The sequence below is a fragment of the Carassius auratus genome, chromosome 10 (genome assembly GCF_003368295.1).
Source record: "Carassius auratus strain Wakin chromosome 10, ASM336829v1, whole genome shotgun sequence".
Taxonomy (NCBI): Eukaryota; Metazoa; Chordata; class Actinopteri; order Cypriniformes; family Cyprinidae; genus Carassius; species Carassius auratus.
This window is the reverse complement of record NC_039252.1, coordinates 18,417,737-18,434,826: the sequence shown is the minus strand read 5'-3', so window position 1 is coordinate 18,434,826 and position 17,090 is coordinate 18,417,737. Positions and strand designations below refer to the sequence as shown.

General features: G+C 35.9%; 2 protein-coding genes across 4 annotated transcripts; both read left to right on the top strand.

Annotated features, from left to right (window-relative positions):
- LOC113110161 (MARVEL domain-containing protein 2-like) lies at nt 1-8,068 on the top strand. 3 transcript variants are annotated; one of them, XM_026274193.1, is made up of 9 exons: nt 2-108; nt 786-842; nt 945-1,060; nt 2,811-3,970; nt 4,604-4,639; nt 5,233-5,375; nt 5,481-5,652; nt 6,071-6,121; nt 7,409-8,068. In XM_026274193.1, the coding sequence occupies exons 4-9, from the start codon at nt 2,861-2,863 to the stop codon at nt 7,526-7,528; spliced, it is 1,632 nt and encodes a 543-aa protein (XP_026129978.1). In that variant the 5' UTR covers nt 2-108; nt 786-842; nt 945-1,060; nt 2,811-2,860; the 3' UTR covers nt 7,529-8,068. The 3 variants fall into 3 exon arrangements, with proteins under 3 accessions (XP_026129977.1, XP_026129978.1, XP_026129976.1); XM_026274192.1 differs by lacking the exon at nt 945-1,060 and having other exon boundaries at nt 1-108; nt 786-873; XM_026274191.1 differs by lacking the exon at nt 945-1,060.
- Nucleotides 8,069-8,755: 687 nt separating this feature from the next.
- Nucleotides 8,756-16,765, top strand: oclna (occludin a). The gene is made up of 9 exons (XM_026274194.1): nt 8,756-8,876; nt 9,291-9,350; nt 10,085-10,736; nt 10,817-10,984; nt 13,070-13,197; nt 14,763-14,945; nt 15,020-15,191; nt 15,961-16,002; nt 16,089-16,765. The coding sequence occupies exons 2-9, from the start codon at nt 9,292-9,294 to the stop codon at nt 16,185-16,187; spliced, it is 1,503 nt and encodes a 500-aa protein (XP_026129979.1). The 5' UTR covers nt 8,756-8,876; nt 9,291; the 3' UTR covers nt 16,188-16,765.
- The last annotated feature ends 325 nt before the right edge of the window (nt 16,766-17,090 follow it).

Below are 17,090 nucleotides of genomic sequence, written 5' to 3'. Positions count from 1 at the left end.
CTGATGACGTCACACGCAGGGATAGGCTGCGTCACGTGGTACAACTTTCCAAACCTGTGTGTTTTCCGAAAAAGTAGAGGAACAAAAACCTCTTTGATAGTGGAAAAGGTAAGACGAAACCATCCTTAAAGTGTATTATTTTAACCTTTAACTATAATACACTTGTATATGAGAACTAAGCCGCATTTCTAAAGATGTGATCGTTGTTGTTTTATTATAAACACATCTGTCTGTCAGTGCTGCTGCTGTTGTCATGTCGTTTAGTTCCAGTTTACTAAACATTCTTTTGCTTTATATTTGACATATGTTTTAAATTAAGCAGGTATCGTAGTTTTGAGAATAGATGTTCGTACTATTGAGGATAAATAACCATCTTTTAAACTTCGCTGACCTGTTGATCCCGCGGTGTTTTTCTTAACCGCGCTTTGTTTCAGTTAAGCGAGGAATGTATCAATAGATTCGTTATAGTGTAACGTTAGAATTTTAAATGGCGCGAAAATGTTGTATTATTCTTTACTGGTAATTAGTTACATTGTTGCCAGCAACACACAAAAAACGATTAGCTTGTACTATGGTAATTACATATCACATATAGTCAAAAAGCCATAAGCATTACTTTGTATACCTTTTAATACTTTTTATATATATATATATATATATATATATATATATATATATATATATATATATATATATATATATACACAGGTATTTTTTGGCTCTTCGTGAATGTGTTGATTGTATTTATTAAAATATAACTTTCTTATTATTATTTTGTCTTTCAGGGTTTGGATTTACAATATCATATAAATGAGGTTTTACACACTGAACTCAAGGCCAATGTAAGTCTTGCACAGTGTCTGCGTGTGAAAGGTATTCCATAAAAGTGTCTTGTTTTTTTTCTTCCCCTCATCCATAATACTTTTCTCTTGTTGTTTCATCAGGTAAACTATGCTTAAGGAAGAGTGTAACATGGAGATTGTTGTTTTCTTTATTTTATGGTGTTGACGCAGCATTAGTAGTCTGTGATTACCCAATCAGACGTCTAGTTCTTGAACAGGCATGTTCATTTCTGTCTCTGTGGTTGTCTTGATTCTGTCTGTGGTGTAAATGTTTGGGTTGCAGTCGTATCTTCTTGTGGGTTTAGAGTTAACGCTCTTGGTAGTGGATGACAGGTTACTGTTTCAGTCGCTGCTATGTTCAGGTTACAAAGTTGGACCGCCTGACCCAAGGAGCACCTGTGTCTGAGAACATATATTCTACATACAAACCCGATTCCAAAAAAGTTGGGACAATTTAAAAAATGGGGGAAAAAAACAGAATGCAATTATGTGGAAGTTTCAAATTTCTGTATTTTATTCAGAATACAACATACATGACATATCAAACGTTTAAACTGAGAAAATGTATAATTTTAAGGGAAGAAGAAGTTGATTTTAAATGTCATGGCATCAGCACATCTCAAAAAAGTTTGGACAAGGCCATGTTTATTATTCCATTCCTTTTTTACTCACAATTTGTAAAGTGTCCCAACTTTTTAGGAATCGGGTTTGTAGATCAAGAGAAATATTTATCTCGCATGTCTTTGGAATACTTGGTCAACTGTGGCATTACATAGTCAAGTATTTTTGTATAATTATGCTAAAGTGTATAATTTTCCCACATAGCAGTTATAGTTTCTGACTATGCGTTTATTACTTATAAAATTCTCAATATATAATTCCATTTAACAAGTTCACTTCTTCTTGCTTTAAGACACTGTTGCTCCCAAGGGGTTTGTTTCTTGTATCACTTCCTGGTATCCCGAATGGTGGTTATTTGTGTCGATAGCCTCTTATCTGCTTTGGAGAAGGGTTTTTGCATAATATCTTCATGTTTTAGCTTTTTCTTGTGCTCTTTCACTTGTAGAGAGGCATTTCCTGCACTGTTGATGAAATCATTAAGCTTTATCTTGGTATGTTAAAACCAATATACAAGCAGATAATTTTGCATACTTTGTTACAGTAACATGAACTTGTTCTTGCACATAAAATCTTCTCTGTAGGCCTAGTAGTGGTTCTCAATTTGGTGTTTCCTCAATATAAACATGTTTAATAATTAACAGTGTTTGACTGGATGCACTTAGGAGTTCCTCCTATTTAAAAGTTAAGCTACTTATTTGTTATATCTGCAAAGGTTAAATAAAATTCAATTGAAGAAGAAAGTGCAATGCTCACTCTACAAGCTAAGCTTAATTATATGGGTCACAAACTACCAGTTGAGAACCACTACTCTACAAGAACTATAACCAGTTTCTTAGATCTTTTCCTAAACCTCTTTACTTCATGTTCCTTTAAGGGAGGAGACACCATTCGTCATTGTCTCTAATAATGGTTCTTGACTGGTTTTGCTTTCACATCAACTAATGACCCAAAACTGAACCATAATTGATGTAGAAGCAAGCAAAAAATTATTTACTATAAGACCGTGTTTGTAATTCGAATGTTGAGGAAAATGTTATTTTATTTTAATAATTCAACTCAAATTGTGAAACTTATAAAATAAATAAAATGCACACAGACTGAAGTAGTTTAAGTCTTTGGTTCTTTTAATTGTGATGATTTTGGCTCACATTTAACAAAAACCCACCAATTCACTACCTCAACAAATTAGAATAATTGTTAGTTTATTGAGAATCACCTGTAAACGAGTCATTTGCGATGTTCAGAACAGACTTCAGACAACAGACCAGTTGGGAACCACTAATCTACTAGAACTAAAACCAGTTTTCTGTATCTTTTCTAAAGCCTCTTTACTTCATGTTTCTCTAGGGATAATTGCAGATTCTGGAGGAGACTCCATTCGGTGTTGCGTCTGAAACATGCCCCACTACAACGACGTGTCCACAGGCTCGTTCCCGAGTCTTCACAGCTTGACTAACCACAGGACATCTGACTCTTTATACTCCGAACCTCTTCCACCACCTCCCCTACCAAACCAGCCACCAATAGGCCCCGAGTTTGACCCCAGTGGAATCGAGGACAACGGGGACTCAGCCATCGACATCAAACCCGTCCACCGTTTCATCCCAGACTCATGGAAGAACTTCTTGAGGTCCAGCAGCGGAAGCAGCAAGCTGAAGTCAATGTTGGGCTCGAGCAGCAAGAACACGACCACTGACGGCGTTCGTTGTTCTCCGCCGCACTCGCCGTCGGTTTCCGGTTCCTACCGAGACAAGTACGGCGGATCCGGAGGCAGTTATAACTCACGTAAAGAGCGTGAAGCAATGCTATTGGGCAACCCTGGGGAGTCCGTTGACGGGCGAACGGTGCACACTGCTTTGACATACGGCGAAAAAGTCGAGGAATACAACCAGCGCTACGCCTACATGAAGTCTTGGGCTGGACTTTTACGTATTCTTGGTTGCATCGAGCTGCTTCTTGGAGCAGCGATTTTTGCATGCGTTTGTGCTTACATTCATAAAGACAATGAGTGGTATAACATGTTTGGATACTCGCAGCCTGGTGGGGCATATGGAGGTTATGGAGGTTATGGAGGTGGTTATGGAGGCGGTTATGGCAACACCTACTACACCGGACCCAAGACACCGTTCATCCTCGTGGTGGCGGGATTGGCGTGGATAGTGACCATTATCATGCTTGTCTTGGGAATGACCATGTACTATCAAACTATCCTTCTGGACTCCAATTGGTGGCCTTTAACGGAGTTCTTCATAAACCTGGCTCTCGCGCTCTTGTTTTTGGCGGCTGGTTGCGTCTACGTAAATGACACTCTCCGAGGTGGACTCTGCAACCATCAGTACTTCAATAATGGCATCAATGGCGCTTTCTGTCGCACTGAGGCTGGGCAGACGGCCGCAATCTTTTTCCTGTTCATCACCATGATCGTGTACTTGGTCGGAGCCATAGTGTGTCTAAAACTGTGGCGGCACGAAGCAGCTCGACGACTACGAGAACGTAATGGGCAGGAGGTGAGATTTTTATATTTTGGTTTCTATTTCTGTTGCATATTATGTTCTAAAATGGTGCAATTTTAGTATCAAGATGCTATTATAGTATTATTAATTAGTTCTTCTTGTGTTTTATTTTTTATTTTAATTTTTCTTAAAGTTTTAGTAAGTTTTCTTTGTGTTCTTGTAATTTGTATTAGTTTGTTGAATACTGTATGGTTTTACATGAAATTTCAAGATTGAATTTTGTACATCAAGTTAAAATTAAAATATGAAACTTTGCTTTGGCAACTAGCTGGAATTAAAAAAAAGTGTATATTATTTTATTATGAAAATAAATTTTATTTGACTTTTTCTTCATTTAAAGTTTATTCTATTTCAGGTAACTTTTTATGTTTTAGATGTAGTTTTAACTATAATAACATACAAACAAATGTATTTAACAAAAATTTAAATAAAACTAAATATTTTTCAGGTAGGCTGTAATATTGTGACATAGTGCACCATTATTACTGTAGTATTGTTATATCGTACCTGTTCTGTTAATCATGATGTATAATTTCCAGCATCTTCATATCTTCATTTGTTATAATTAAATATAGTTGCAAAAATGAATACAACAATAATTGAATCAACTCTGCTTCTGTTTAATAGATGCAGCCAAGAGATTCTCCTTCTGCTGTGCATTTGGCAAGTATTTTGGCTCTGTCTGTTCTTGTGTTTACCCATGGTGCATTGCCATCTGCTAAAAAAATTGGATGTATAGCAGTTACTTCAAATTAATATTTCTGGTTATGTAATATAAGTCTTTGCTGCTCCAATTAGCAAGCAGACATTTCCATTGCATTTTTCTCTATTAGTTTAATGTTTTGCATAAAGCCTTTAAGGGCAAACTGGAAACCAATTTGGATGACTAATATAACAATCATCCATGTTCGATAGCCAAACAAAGATGAGTTTAGCTGTTCAGACCTCAACAACCTTTGTAGTCCCATTTAGCCGCTTATGAGCCTTTTTCAAGACAAGAAATAGCTTAACAAATCACAAGGGGTACTACTGATGAAACCACAGACCTAATTTCAGACATTTAACCAAAAACCTTCAGGACAATGGAACTAAAAGTGCTAAAATACAACTTGTTTCTTGGTTTTGGCCCACAAAAATACACAATTCCTCCAGCACTCTATTGAAACTAAGGTGGGCGGGGCTTAGCGAAGGGTCAGGATGTGATATAGTCAGAGAATATTGCTGGTTATTTTGTATCCTTCTCTTCATTTTAATAGGTTGTTGATGGCCCAAGGGAGCCGATGGCAATCTCTGCGCCGGTACAACACACATACACTGCTGTCGCCAAGCCCAAAGTTGTGAAAGGGCATATTCCAGCTGGACACGCTCCTAAACCTGTGATCATGCCGGACTACATTGCGTGAGCATTTGCTTCACAATCTAGAAAATGAGAACTCATTTCGTGACCATGAGATGCTTTTTATCTGTGATTGAGCTCATCCTTGTGTTTTGTGTTTCCCTGCAGTAAATATCCCACTATCCGAACAGACGAGCAGCGGGATCAGTATAAAGCCGTGTTTAATGACCAGTATTCAGAGTATAAAGAGCTGCATGTAGAAGTTCAAGCCATACTCAAGAAGTTTGATGAAATGGATGTGATGATGCAGAATTTACCGCAAAATCCCACCAGCCATATGGTCAGTCGAAATTTGCTATTAATTTGCATATTAACTTTAGTCTGTCCTTTGAGACTTGTAATAAAATTTCATCAATTATAAAATGACATGAAGCACGGGATTTTATCTCAAAAGTTATCATGCATAAAAAATAACTTTTCACATTAGGTCACATTAGTTAGCATGAACTAACAGTAAAAATACTCCTAAGCATTTATTAATTTTAGTTAAGTATTATGTTAATTCCAACATTTATGAATACATTGCTTCCTAAATCTAGTTAAATCTGGTCTGATAAACCTGGCATTGCTTGGTGTGAGTATTGTTGGTTCTTTGATAAATTACCGTTGGGATAAAAATGTCTGTTAAATGCATAAAAGTAAATAATGCATTTCAGAAGAATAATTCTAAAAAAATGATCTCTCATTTATGATTGTAGGAGCGTGATCGCATCAACAAAATCCTGCAGGAATATCAGAGGAAGAAAATGGTGAGTTATTGGAATCCATTTAAATAGTTATTTAAAAAAAAAATAATAATAATAATTTACCAGAGGTTTTTTTTTATATGCGATTCTGTCACTTGCAGCATCATACATAAAGCTACATGTGAAAACAATGTGATTTTGATCGTTAAACATTTGTTTTGGGGGATTAATGTAAAAACAATTCCACATTCACAATCATAAGAGTGTAATACTCTCAGCTCAGTTTAATAGATGACTATAGATTTCCCGAGAAAACCAGCACAGATGATGTATATATAAAAAAAAAAGAAGAAAAAGAGGTCCTGAGATTCTGTCTTGGCTTTACAGGCCAGTAGGTTTTGTCTGGCTGATTTATAACGTTGTGAAGCGTGAGTGCTGAAAGAAAGGAAGGAGGATGAGGAAGGGGCGGAGGCTGATTTTCCCACAGGATTTGCCCCATTGTGTCTTTTCAAGAGGAGGAAATAACTCCTCTGTGGCTCCTCTATAAAGTCAGTTTGAGCCATATTTTGAGTGATAGCTCAGGAAAATAAACCGGTCGTGACACAGTCAAGATACACGGATTTGTTTCTGTGAGTTTCTAGAACCTCAGCTGCAATCAAGGAATAGTTCACCAAGAAAATGTATATACTAAAATATCTTCAATCTCAGGTGACCCCAGATGTAGATGAGTTAGTTTCTTCATCAGATTGTGAGAAATGTAGCATTGCATCAGTGTCTCAGCAATGGATGCTCTGCAATGAATGGGTGCCGTCAGAATGAGAGTCAAAACAGCTGATAAAAAACATCACAATAATCCACAGCACTCCAGTCCATCAGTTAATGTCTTATCAAGCCAAAAGCTGCATTATTGTAAGAACCAAATCCATCATTAAGACTTCTGTTCCTCCAAAGAAAAAGTTCTCTCATCTGAATCAGGAAAGAAATCTGCACTACGATTTAAAGTTAAAAACATTTTAATGATGAATTTGTTTCTTATAAACACTACTTTTGGCTTTCTAAGACTTTAACTGATGCACTGGAGTGCTGTGGATTATTATGGTGTTTTTCTCAGCTGTTTGGACTCTCATTCTGACGGCACCCATTCACTGCAGAGCATCCTTTGGTGAGAAAGTGATGCAATGCTACATTTCAGTTCCTATGAAAAAACAAATTTATCTACATCTTGGAGGCCTGATTTTGAGTAAATTGTCATTTTTGGATGAACTATTCCTTTAAAGACTTGGTCTCAGTTTGGTTGTGGAAAGCAGTTTAACCTATTTTAATTACCTGTGATGGTGTTTTTGTCCCAAGGATCCTTCATTTTTGGAGAAGAAGGAAAGGTGTGAGTACTTGAAGAACAAACTCTCGCACATCAAGCAGAGGATTCACGAGTACGACAAAGTCATGGGCTGGAACGATGGTTACGGCTGAGACGGGCAGCACTGGATTCAAACCTGCTGTGACGGTCCTTCATTTTCACGCCAGGACATCGTATTACACTGAACATGTGACCACTGTATCTGGATTATATTACAAACAAACAGTAATCCAATGAGGGATCGATAAATTGCATGCTCTTAATGTACGCGCTGAGTCTTGAGCACTGCCTGAAAATACTTTTTTACATTTTATATTTCACAATGCTGACTAGAAGTGCATGAATGTTTAAAGAAATACTTTGTGTTCAGTTTATGCATGTATGCAGAACTGCTGTTTTATTTTTTACCTTAAGTTTCTTTTATGATTGTATGCACTATTCAATTCATTTTTCTGCTACTGTATATTTGATCTGAACAACAGCTTTGTCCTTATAAATTCATTGTTTTTCTGTATATGCATGACAAGTTAAACAGGTGATTTAAATGCAAACAATGTAAAGAGTGAAAAGTCAAAGCATTTCATGCAAATTTGTTGTAATTGAGGATATGTTTGAATAAAAAAAGTCCAGCCCGGAGGCACTTTCAGACACAACAGAGCAGCTTTTCAACCTCAAAAAAATTATACATATATTTGTATATAATTTCGTTGGTTAAATTAACTTCTCTTCTAAGCATCCCTATTGTTTACTTCCTGACAGTTTTAGTATATGCTTCCATTTCCCTCTGTGGCTGATTGAAACATAAACATAAAAATCTGAACTCAATACAATAACGTTCATACACTATTCTACGACAAAAAGATAATTTTCCTTATAACCCTAAATACTTTTATTTCCACTCTTTTAAAGAAAATATTTAGTAAAATCTATCAGTTCCATCAAATCTCCATTTACACCACAAACCACAGCATCCCTTTATCCCCTCATAGATTTTTGCTTAATCAAGTTTAAAATTAAACATCTCTTCAACATAGAAGTCTCACCACACTTCTGTTAACCTGCGTGTTTATTATCGCAGAGTCACTCTTTTATTTTTAAAGTGTCTGAAAGAGACGAGCTCAATTTATGGCTGTGTTTCAAAATGTACTATGCTACCTATCTAGACTGTATATGATAAGGCATAATAAACGCAGAGAGTTATAAACTCATGGTATAAGTCTTGAACACATGAATTGTTTAGTTAGGAATCTCGTTAGATTTTGTGACACGTGTGTCTCTTTGTATGTCTATGTGTGTGTGTGTGTGTGTGTGTGCGTGCGTGCGTGGGTGTGTCTCTCTGTGTGGGCGGGGCTTAATCATCTTAAGGACAGGCTGTTGTCGCACCTGTTTTTGTACAGTCTATGGTCGCACCTGAACAGTGACGCAGTGAAGGTCAGTGCGCGAGAGCAGCTCCACAAACAGGTGAGAGTGAAACCACAAAATATAGAATATTATGTTTTCCGTACTATAATTAATATCAATTAATATCAGTCTTTATATCAGTGCTTAATATCTGCGTTAATTAGATATGAGATAATTGATGCTTATGCTCACTGATCTGATGATACTAAGGCTACTTCAGAAACAACTCAGTTCCGTGAGTTAGTGAAGAGTCAGAATCTGGCCTTGTCATTGTGTATTAATCTTAAATATTATAATATCATATTTTTTACACCGTTTTTACTGGGTTTTACCCACTAATTGTAAATTTAGATTATTTCCCGCTCCGTCGACTCGTAATGACGACTGACGTTTAGTTGATAATGGTGATCTGATTTATATTAGTTTTACACTTTGTGTATTTATAATAATAATCCTGTTTTTGTCTCTTTTCAGAATGTCTTCGAAGCCGCACGGAAGTCCTCCGCCCTATGATTATCAAACAGAGGATGGATTGTAAGTGTTGAGTTTTACCTTTTCTGGATCGTATTTCATGGGTTTCCATTTTTTTTAACCCATTTTGCCTTTGGTCTTATAGTGAGGAATTGAACTGCACAGTCAGAATGAACTGTGACTGGAAATATTAAATAAATAAAGGACTAAGGATGATTATTGGGCAGTAGGCTGTTGCCTCATTCAATGACCATATTGGTATAAAATATAAAAAAAATTATTATATATTTTTTTTTCGGTTGAGAAGGCTGGCAATGCTCTGAAACCGATAGCTCATAATTGCATATCATGTATGTGTGTGTTTGTTTGTGTGTGTATCTCATGTGTATAAATAAGTACCATGTTTTGCCTGTAAACAGCTTACTATTCACACTAGCACGATTTAAATGAAATTATACCATACAATATTGAATATAAAAAAAAGTCTGAGTGCTTTTAAAATCTGGTATTGTTTGAAATGGAAAAACAGCCAAAGAAAGAGCCAAAGTAAATGATAATTTGAATAAACTCCCTGATATTTTGCATTAGTGTGAATATTTATGTCATGTGAATATTATAAGCTATATTGGTATAAGTCAAAAGTCTATTTCTCTCCAAAAACAAGATACAGATATTCACTAATATCTTTAATCTCTACTCAATTCATCTAAAAGATTTGAGATGTTTGCATATAGTCAGAATGTTTTTTGTCTCTAAAAAGACTGTTTCTAAATTGGTTTTCCCCATTTTCTCTCCAGTATTCCTGGCCCACAGCCTGCGTATTCGTACTTTCCTGACGATGAGTTCCAGCATTTCTACCGCTGGACATCTCCGCCGGGCATCATAAAGATCATGTGCGTCATGTCGATCATCTTCTGCGTGGGCATCTTCGTGTGCGTGGCCTCGACTCTGGCCTGGGACACGGATGCAGGAGCGGCTGGATTCGGCTCTATTGGAGGCTCTTATGGAGGCTCATACGGCAGCTATGGAATGGGTGGAGGTTACGGAGGTTACGGAGGTTACGGAGGATCTGGAGGCTACGGTGGCTACGGTTATGGGATCCTCGGCTCTCAGAACGACCCCAGGCAGGGCAAGGGTTTCATGATCGCCATGGCCATCATCACCTTCATCGTTCTGCTCGTCATCTTCATCATGATCATCTCGCACCAGAGAGTGACTCAGGGAAGGAAGTTCTACCTGTCTGTCATCATCATCAGTGCCATCATGGCTTTCCTCATGTTAGTTGCCACCATAGTCTATCTGGTGACGGTTTACCCAATGGCCCAGTCGTCCGGAACGATGCAGTTCAATCAGGTCTATGCCATGTGCGCCGCTTACCAGCAGCCTCAGATGTCGGGTGCGTTCGTGAACCAGTATCTGTATCACTACTGCGTGGTGGATCCTCAGGAGGTAAATAAACACCGTGTTGTAAATCATGGCTGATTTAAGTCGTTGTGCACTAATAGTGAGCTTTTTCTATCTTCATTCAGGCAATCGCTATTGTTTTGGACTTCATTGTCACCGCGGCCCTCATCATCATCATGGTTTTTGCCATTAAAACCCGTCAAAAGATCAATTATTATGGGAAGGATAACATCCTGTGGCGCCGCGTGAAAGAAATTGATGAACAAAACTTGCCAAAGGATGTAGAGGACTGGGTGAGCATGATATTATTGTTCTTTGCATTGCTAGCTGATGTACAGTCAAACCAACATTTGTTCAGACATTTCTCACATTATCAGTTTATTCGGGTCGCTGGGATTTTGCCAAGTCAGGTCAACATTACTGTCCAAAAATATAGATTTAACCCAATCTCTAACCCTACCCATAATTTATTCCTAAAATCAGTGGGGAATGATAGCTGATTAACAATGGTGTAGAAGCACCTTACCCAAACAGAAAGCCTACAACAGAAACGTATGCTTTAATTCTGATTGGTTGATTGGAATGTTGTTCCAGGGTAAACAAGGGTGTTGATCTAGGAACAGGTTATACTTGGTGAAATCACCAGGAAATATCAGGAATATTGTGATCTCCAGCCCTAGAAATGTCATTGAAATTCTTACAATTAGAATTAATGAAATATAAATAAATACACAATTAGTCAATATAATGAAATTATATATATACAAAATACAATTAAAGTTTTTTTTTTTTTTTTAATATGAATGTCATTTAGTATCAAATGAATATAAAATCTGGTAATGTCCATTTATTTGGCTAGAAAAAGCTTTTTGTGAGTATAATCTAAAAAAAAAAAAAAAAAAAAAGTTAAAAAATCAAGGTTTTAGAAAGAAATGCAGTGTAAAAACGATTTTTTTAAAAGTTATAAATAAGACAAGTTGGAGCACATTTTACAAGAAAGTCCCGTTTTAATCTTCTAAATGTCATGTATAATACAATGTGTAACTTGCCGTTGCTTTGTAATTACAATTTCAATTTTTTTTTCAACTAAATCCTACACAAATGTTTTTCAGCATGGAAGATTTGTCTAAATGTATAGGTCGAGAGAAGGTTTCATTTGCTCTCTATTTAATGGTGCAGGAATGGCAGTTAATATGTTGGAGATTATTTGTGATTTTTAGTAGTCACTCAACTACAAGCCTTTGTACTAGTCATATACTGTGACCTGAAGGACTACAATTTGGTCTTTTCCACAAAGAAGGTATAAATTCTACACCTGTGCTCATTTCTGTTTCCAAACAAAGAGTTATTTGACGTCCCTCCAGCCTCCAAACAACATGAACCTGTTTATCTCTCTCAGGAATCGTCTGTCTGGTTTTGAATGTAGGAGGCCTGTGTGGTTTTCTATAGCTTTTAGCATGCTGAAGGTGGAAAGACTGGTTTGTGCGTGCGCGTGTGTGTGTGTGTGTGTTTGTGTGTGTGAAGGTGGATGGGGGAGGGAAGCGTTTGTCATTGGTTTCTGGGTGTGGTTTGCTGTGACAGTTTCAGTCACATATGTGCCTGGAGCACAAAAACAGTCATAAGGGTAAATTTATAAAAATTGAGATTTATACATCATCTGAAAGCTTAAAAAAATTATATTTCCATTGCTGTATGGTTTTTAGGATCAGACAATATCTGTCTGAGATGCAGCTATTTGAAAATCTGGAATCTGAGGGTGCAAAATATCTAAATCATCATTAAAGTTGTTCAAATGAATTCTTAACAATGCATATTACTAATCAAAAATGAAGTTTGGATATATTTACAGTGGGAAATAAAAAATAATAATGTGTTCTAGACATGTAAATGGTCCTAAAATAGAGCCTTTCTTTATGCAAACATCTGTTTCAAACAGGCATACATATGTATAATGTTTTAAATGTGATATTTTAAGATCGGTTTTTATAAAAAAATGAATGGTGGATCTAAATAGAAAATCGAAACATTTGTGTTTCTAAGCAGAGGCAGATGTTTGTGTGTTATTTAGTTTAATCTTCAAGTCGATCTGGTTCAACCAGAAACTCAGAACTATGTGCAGCTAAAGGGATGTGTTTTTGAGACTGTGCTCATGTTAAATCAGACCGCGATTCTAGAGAAGATGTTTCGAGAAGATTCCTCCTATTGTATTTGTTTACTGCCTCAGGATAGACACGCTGAAACATTTTTGCACCAGAGAATTCATCCTAAAGCAGAAAAGTGAATTTCATATATATTCTTCACATTAAAATAATGAGAATAACTACGAAAACTGTTGATAATGTCCCAATGCAAACACGTCTTGCTGCTGTCTCTCTCAGGTGAATGATGTGAATGAAGTGCCAGAGCCGATGCTGGCAGAGTATCCCATGAAGTTTGGAGGGTCTAGAAGTTATCTAGATGACAACAGCACAAACTACGACAAACCTCCCCCCAGTGAGAGTCCTGTGTGAGTACAGCCATCTGACATCATCCCTGACTATTTCCTGTTTTAAAAATTGTTTTAAAAGTGGCGAAATCAGATCTGTGTTCAGACAATGTAACAAGTGCATCTATATACTGGAAGTGTATTATTATAAAAATTACTACATAATCTATTTTAATAAAAACATTAATATTATTTATTATTATTATTATTAAATACATACATTTATGCATTTAGCATAAGCAACTTACGGTGCATTCAGGCTAACATTTTTTTACCTAACAAATAATAATATAAAATAGTATTCAAATTATTAAAATATAGCTTAACACAAGAAGAAATATGACTGATGTGTCAATTTGAATTTCAAAATATAATTAAATCTTTTTCAAATTTATCTACATTTATTTATTATCCTGTATTGAGGTACAACTATTACTATTATTATTATTATTATTATTAACATTTACATAAATACAGTACAAGAAATGATTATGATGTGTTTTAAAAGTATAAAAATAATGAAAACAATTAAAAAATTGTATTTAAGGGCTGTCAAACCATTAATCACATCCAAAATAAATCCGTTTTTGTTTGCATAACGTGTGTGTGTGTGATGTGTATACTTATGTAAATATAAATACACACACACATGCATTTATACATTTCAGATAAATGTTATTTTTATATAGTTAGATATAAATTATATGAATATAAATATGCATGTAAATGTACATATTTTCAAAATAAACAAACTTTTATTTTGGATGTGATTAATCGTTTGACAGCAATATTCATATAATTATTATTATTTTTTTTTAATCTATCCACATAAAGCATGTGCTGAACTGTATTGTGCTACACTTACTATTATTTTTATTACAATTAGCATTAAGACCGTAGAATAAATTATTATGCTAATCGGAGCAAAAAAAAAAGCTCCACAAAAAAAAGAAAAAAAACTGAAATCATGCATATTTTTGTTATATTTTTTTAATTTATCTACATACCATCTCATAAAAAGTGATTGCAGTGAGCCATTATCACGACTTCAAAATTGAGGTTTCAGTTTAAAGTATGTGTTTGTGCTTGACTTAAAATAAGTTTAGTTTAAGTTAGATCACACTATGATGCCGTTGTTTGCAAATCTATATGACTTCATAACCATTTGCTAGTTCAACATGACACTTGAGACTGTCAACTGAAAAATGCTGTCAGTTGCTTGAAAGAAATGAAACGAATGTGGACTGAGTTACAGAACGGGTCGTACAGAAATGCTAAAAAAAGCCTCGTCAGATGTTGCATGAGATAAAGGAAGTTTTCTCATTCTTTCACTTCACTTCCTAGTTTGTGTGTTGCTCTCGGGTCTGAATCATTTCTGGAAATAATGTGCATTATGGAGACTGACCATCGTGTTTGTTGAAACAGCATGACGAATACCTCAGCTATGTGTACTTTATCTTACATGGTGCTTTCTTAGAAGCAGAAACAAATGACGACACTGTGGATGAATGAAATCCATGTCTTGTGTAATCTGTCCTGTGTTGTGTCTTTATGTGCATTTTAAGTTTGCATGATTGATTGTTCAGGGAGCTGGAGCATGGGTTGCCCATCCGTAGTTCAGTTCCACTGAGCAGCGGATCAGAGATGAACAGCTCTGCAGGGCGGCCCAAGAAACGTCGCGCTGGACGCCCACGAACCGCCGACAGACGGGATCACGACACGGACTACGCCTCCTCTGGAGATGAGCTGGACGACGATGACTTCTCCAGGTGAGCTGACTGCTGAAATCCAGCTCTGAGTTCATGACGTTCAAGATGAGATGGAAGTGCTTTTGTTTTTCCAGTGAATTCCCTCCCATTATTAATAATGAAGAGAGAGAGGATTACAAGCGCCTGTTTGATAAAGACCATCAGGAGTACAAGGAGCTCCAGGCGGAAATGGACCAGATCAACAAGCGTCTGGCTGAAGTGGACCGCGAGCTCGATGATCTGCAGGAGGGCAGTCCTCAGTTCCTGGTATGAAAAGCTGTCAAGATTCGGCGATGAGACTCATTAATTCACAGCACTGAGAATTAATGAGAACTGGAATATTCTCATAATTTTTTTTATATTACTATTATTATTATTATTATTATTATAAAATAATTTGATTATATAAGTTATATTCATTAACAACAGCAAAATAATAAATTTTATCTTTATTATTAACATTATTATTTTTAGTACAAGAAAGTACAAGAAGTTTTTTTTATATTTAATTACAATTTTACTTCCCATTACTGAGAACTAGTAATTACTGAAATACATTTTTATATTATTATTGATTATTTAATAATTTGTTTAATATTGATATAACCTTTAATATTTATTAGTTATTCTTAGTATTAATAATCAATAATCATCTATCAAGATTGTTTTTTTTTTTATATATCGCCCAGCCTTGGTTCTGTGTATATTTTTTATCTATATATAAATACACACATATTTAGTATATATTTAGAAAAATATTTACATGTATTTACAAGTCTATATTTATAATCATAATTTATATTATAAATTAATTTAATATATAAACGTGTGTGTGTGTGTGTGTGTGTGTGTATGTATATATATATATATATATATATGACTTGAGTTTTGTAAGATTTACCCGATGGTGCATGGCTTGTTTGCCTTACAGTGGAACTGTTGGTTACGCTCCATTATCTGTGAATAATAACGTAAGCATGGGAAAGCGTTTGAGTCATTGCGCTTGTTGCTGACTTCAGTCATTCTCTCGTAACAGGATGCCATCGACGAGTACAACGCGCTGAAAGACAAAAAGAGGGTAAGAATGAGCTGAATCCAAGATTTCTCACAGAAAGGAACAATAGGGGAGGATGTTATCTGATGTATTTCCCTCCGTCTCTGCAGAGTGGAGATTACCTGGTGAAGAAGAGGCGCTGCAAGCACCTGAAGGCCAAACTCAGCCACATCAAAAGAATGGTCAGCGATTACGACCGGAGGACCTGAAGATCATTCCCATCACATTCGAGAGGAAACGGCTACTGGACAGTATTCGGAGAGTACAGTTGTTTAGGAGTCTGTCCAGATGTTTGGGTTATTGCCATTTGTGAACTGGGCTGTGTTGCTTTCTGGGCATTTGATTGATAAAGCATGTAAATATGAACCAGTTTTAAAATCTGGTTAACTAATGGCAAAATCCTCATCAGTCCTGTAGTTGTTTTTTGTTGCATATTTCCATTTAGCGGTTACAGATTTAACATGAACTTTTTGGTGTTTCAGAACAGCGTGTTTGTTTTATAGTTATTCAGAGATTTCTTAGTGGATAAGATACTGTGCCAAATCATTTTACCAGGTGGGTGGTTTAAACTCTTGATATCCAGTTATGTCTGTATAAATCAAGCTGTGATCAGTTACAGGTTACATAGCCTTTAATAGTCTTTTAAGCTGCATTTATGCCATCTAAAAAAAAAAAAACTTTTAACTTGCTCCTTTGTAAATATGTGATTTAAATATTTGATTTCTTTTCATTGTTTTTGACAGCTATTCATGAAGTCATTTTTAATGCCATAATAAACATTTACTAGTATATTAAGTGTTTGTGGTTTCTGAAAGGATGTCAGTAAAATCCACAAAACGTTATTAAACCAGTTTCTGTAATTTTAAACAATAACTGGGTGTCACAAAGTTAAGGTTTAGCGATTCATTTAATGAATTACCTGACTTCGGCAACCGGAAATGACCATGTAGGCTATACCATCGAGTTCGATCTTTAAAGTAAATACAATGTTACTTCTGATATGACGCAAAAAAGTCTGAGCTTTAAAATGGTTCGAAAATCGAACATTGAATGCCGTTTTGGCGCGCTTTAATGCGCCTCAGTCCAACGGTTCCCGATGTTCCCGATCTCTT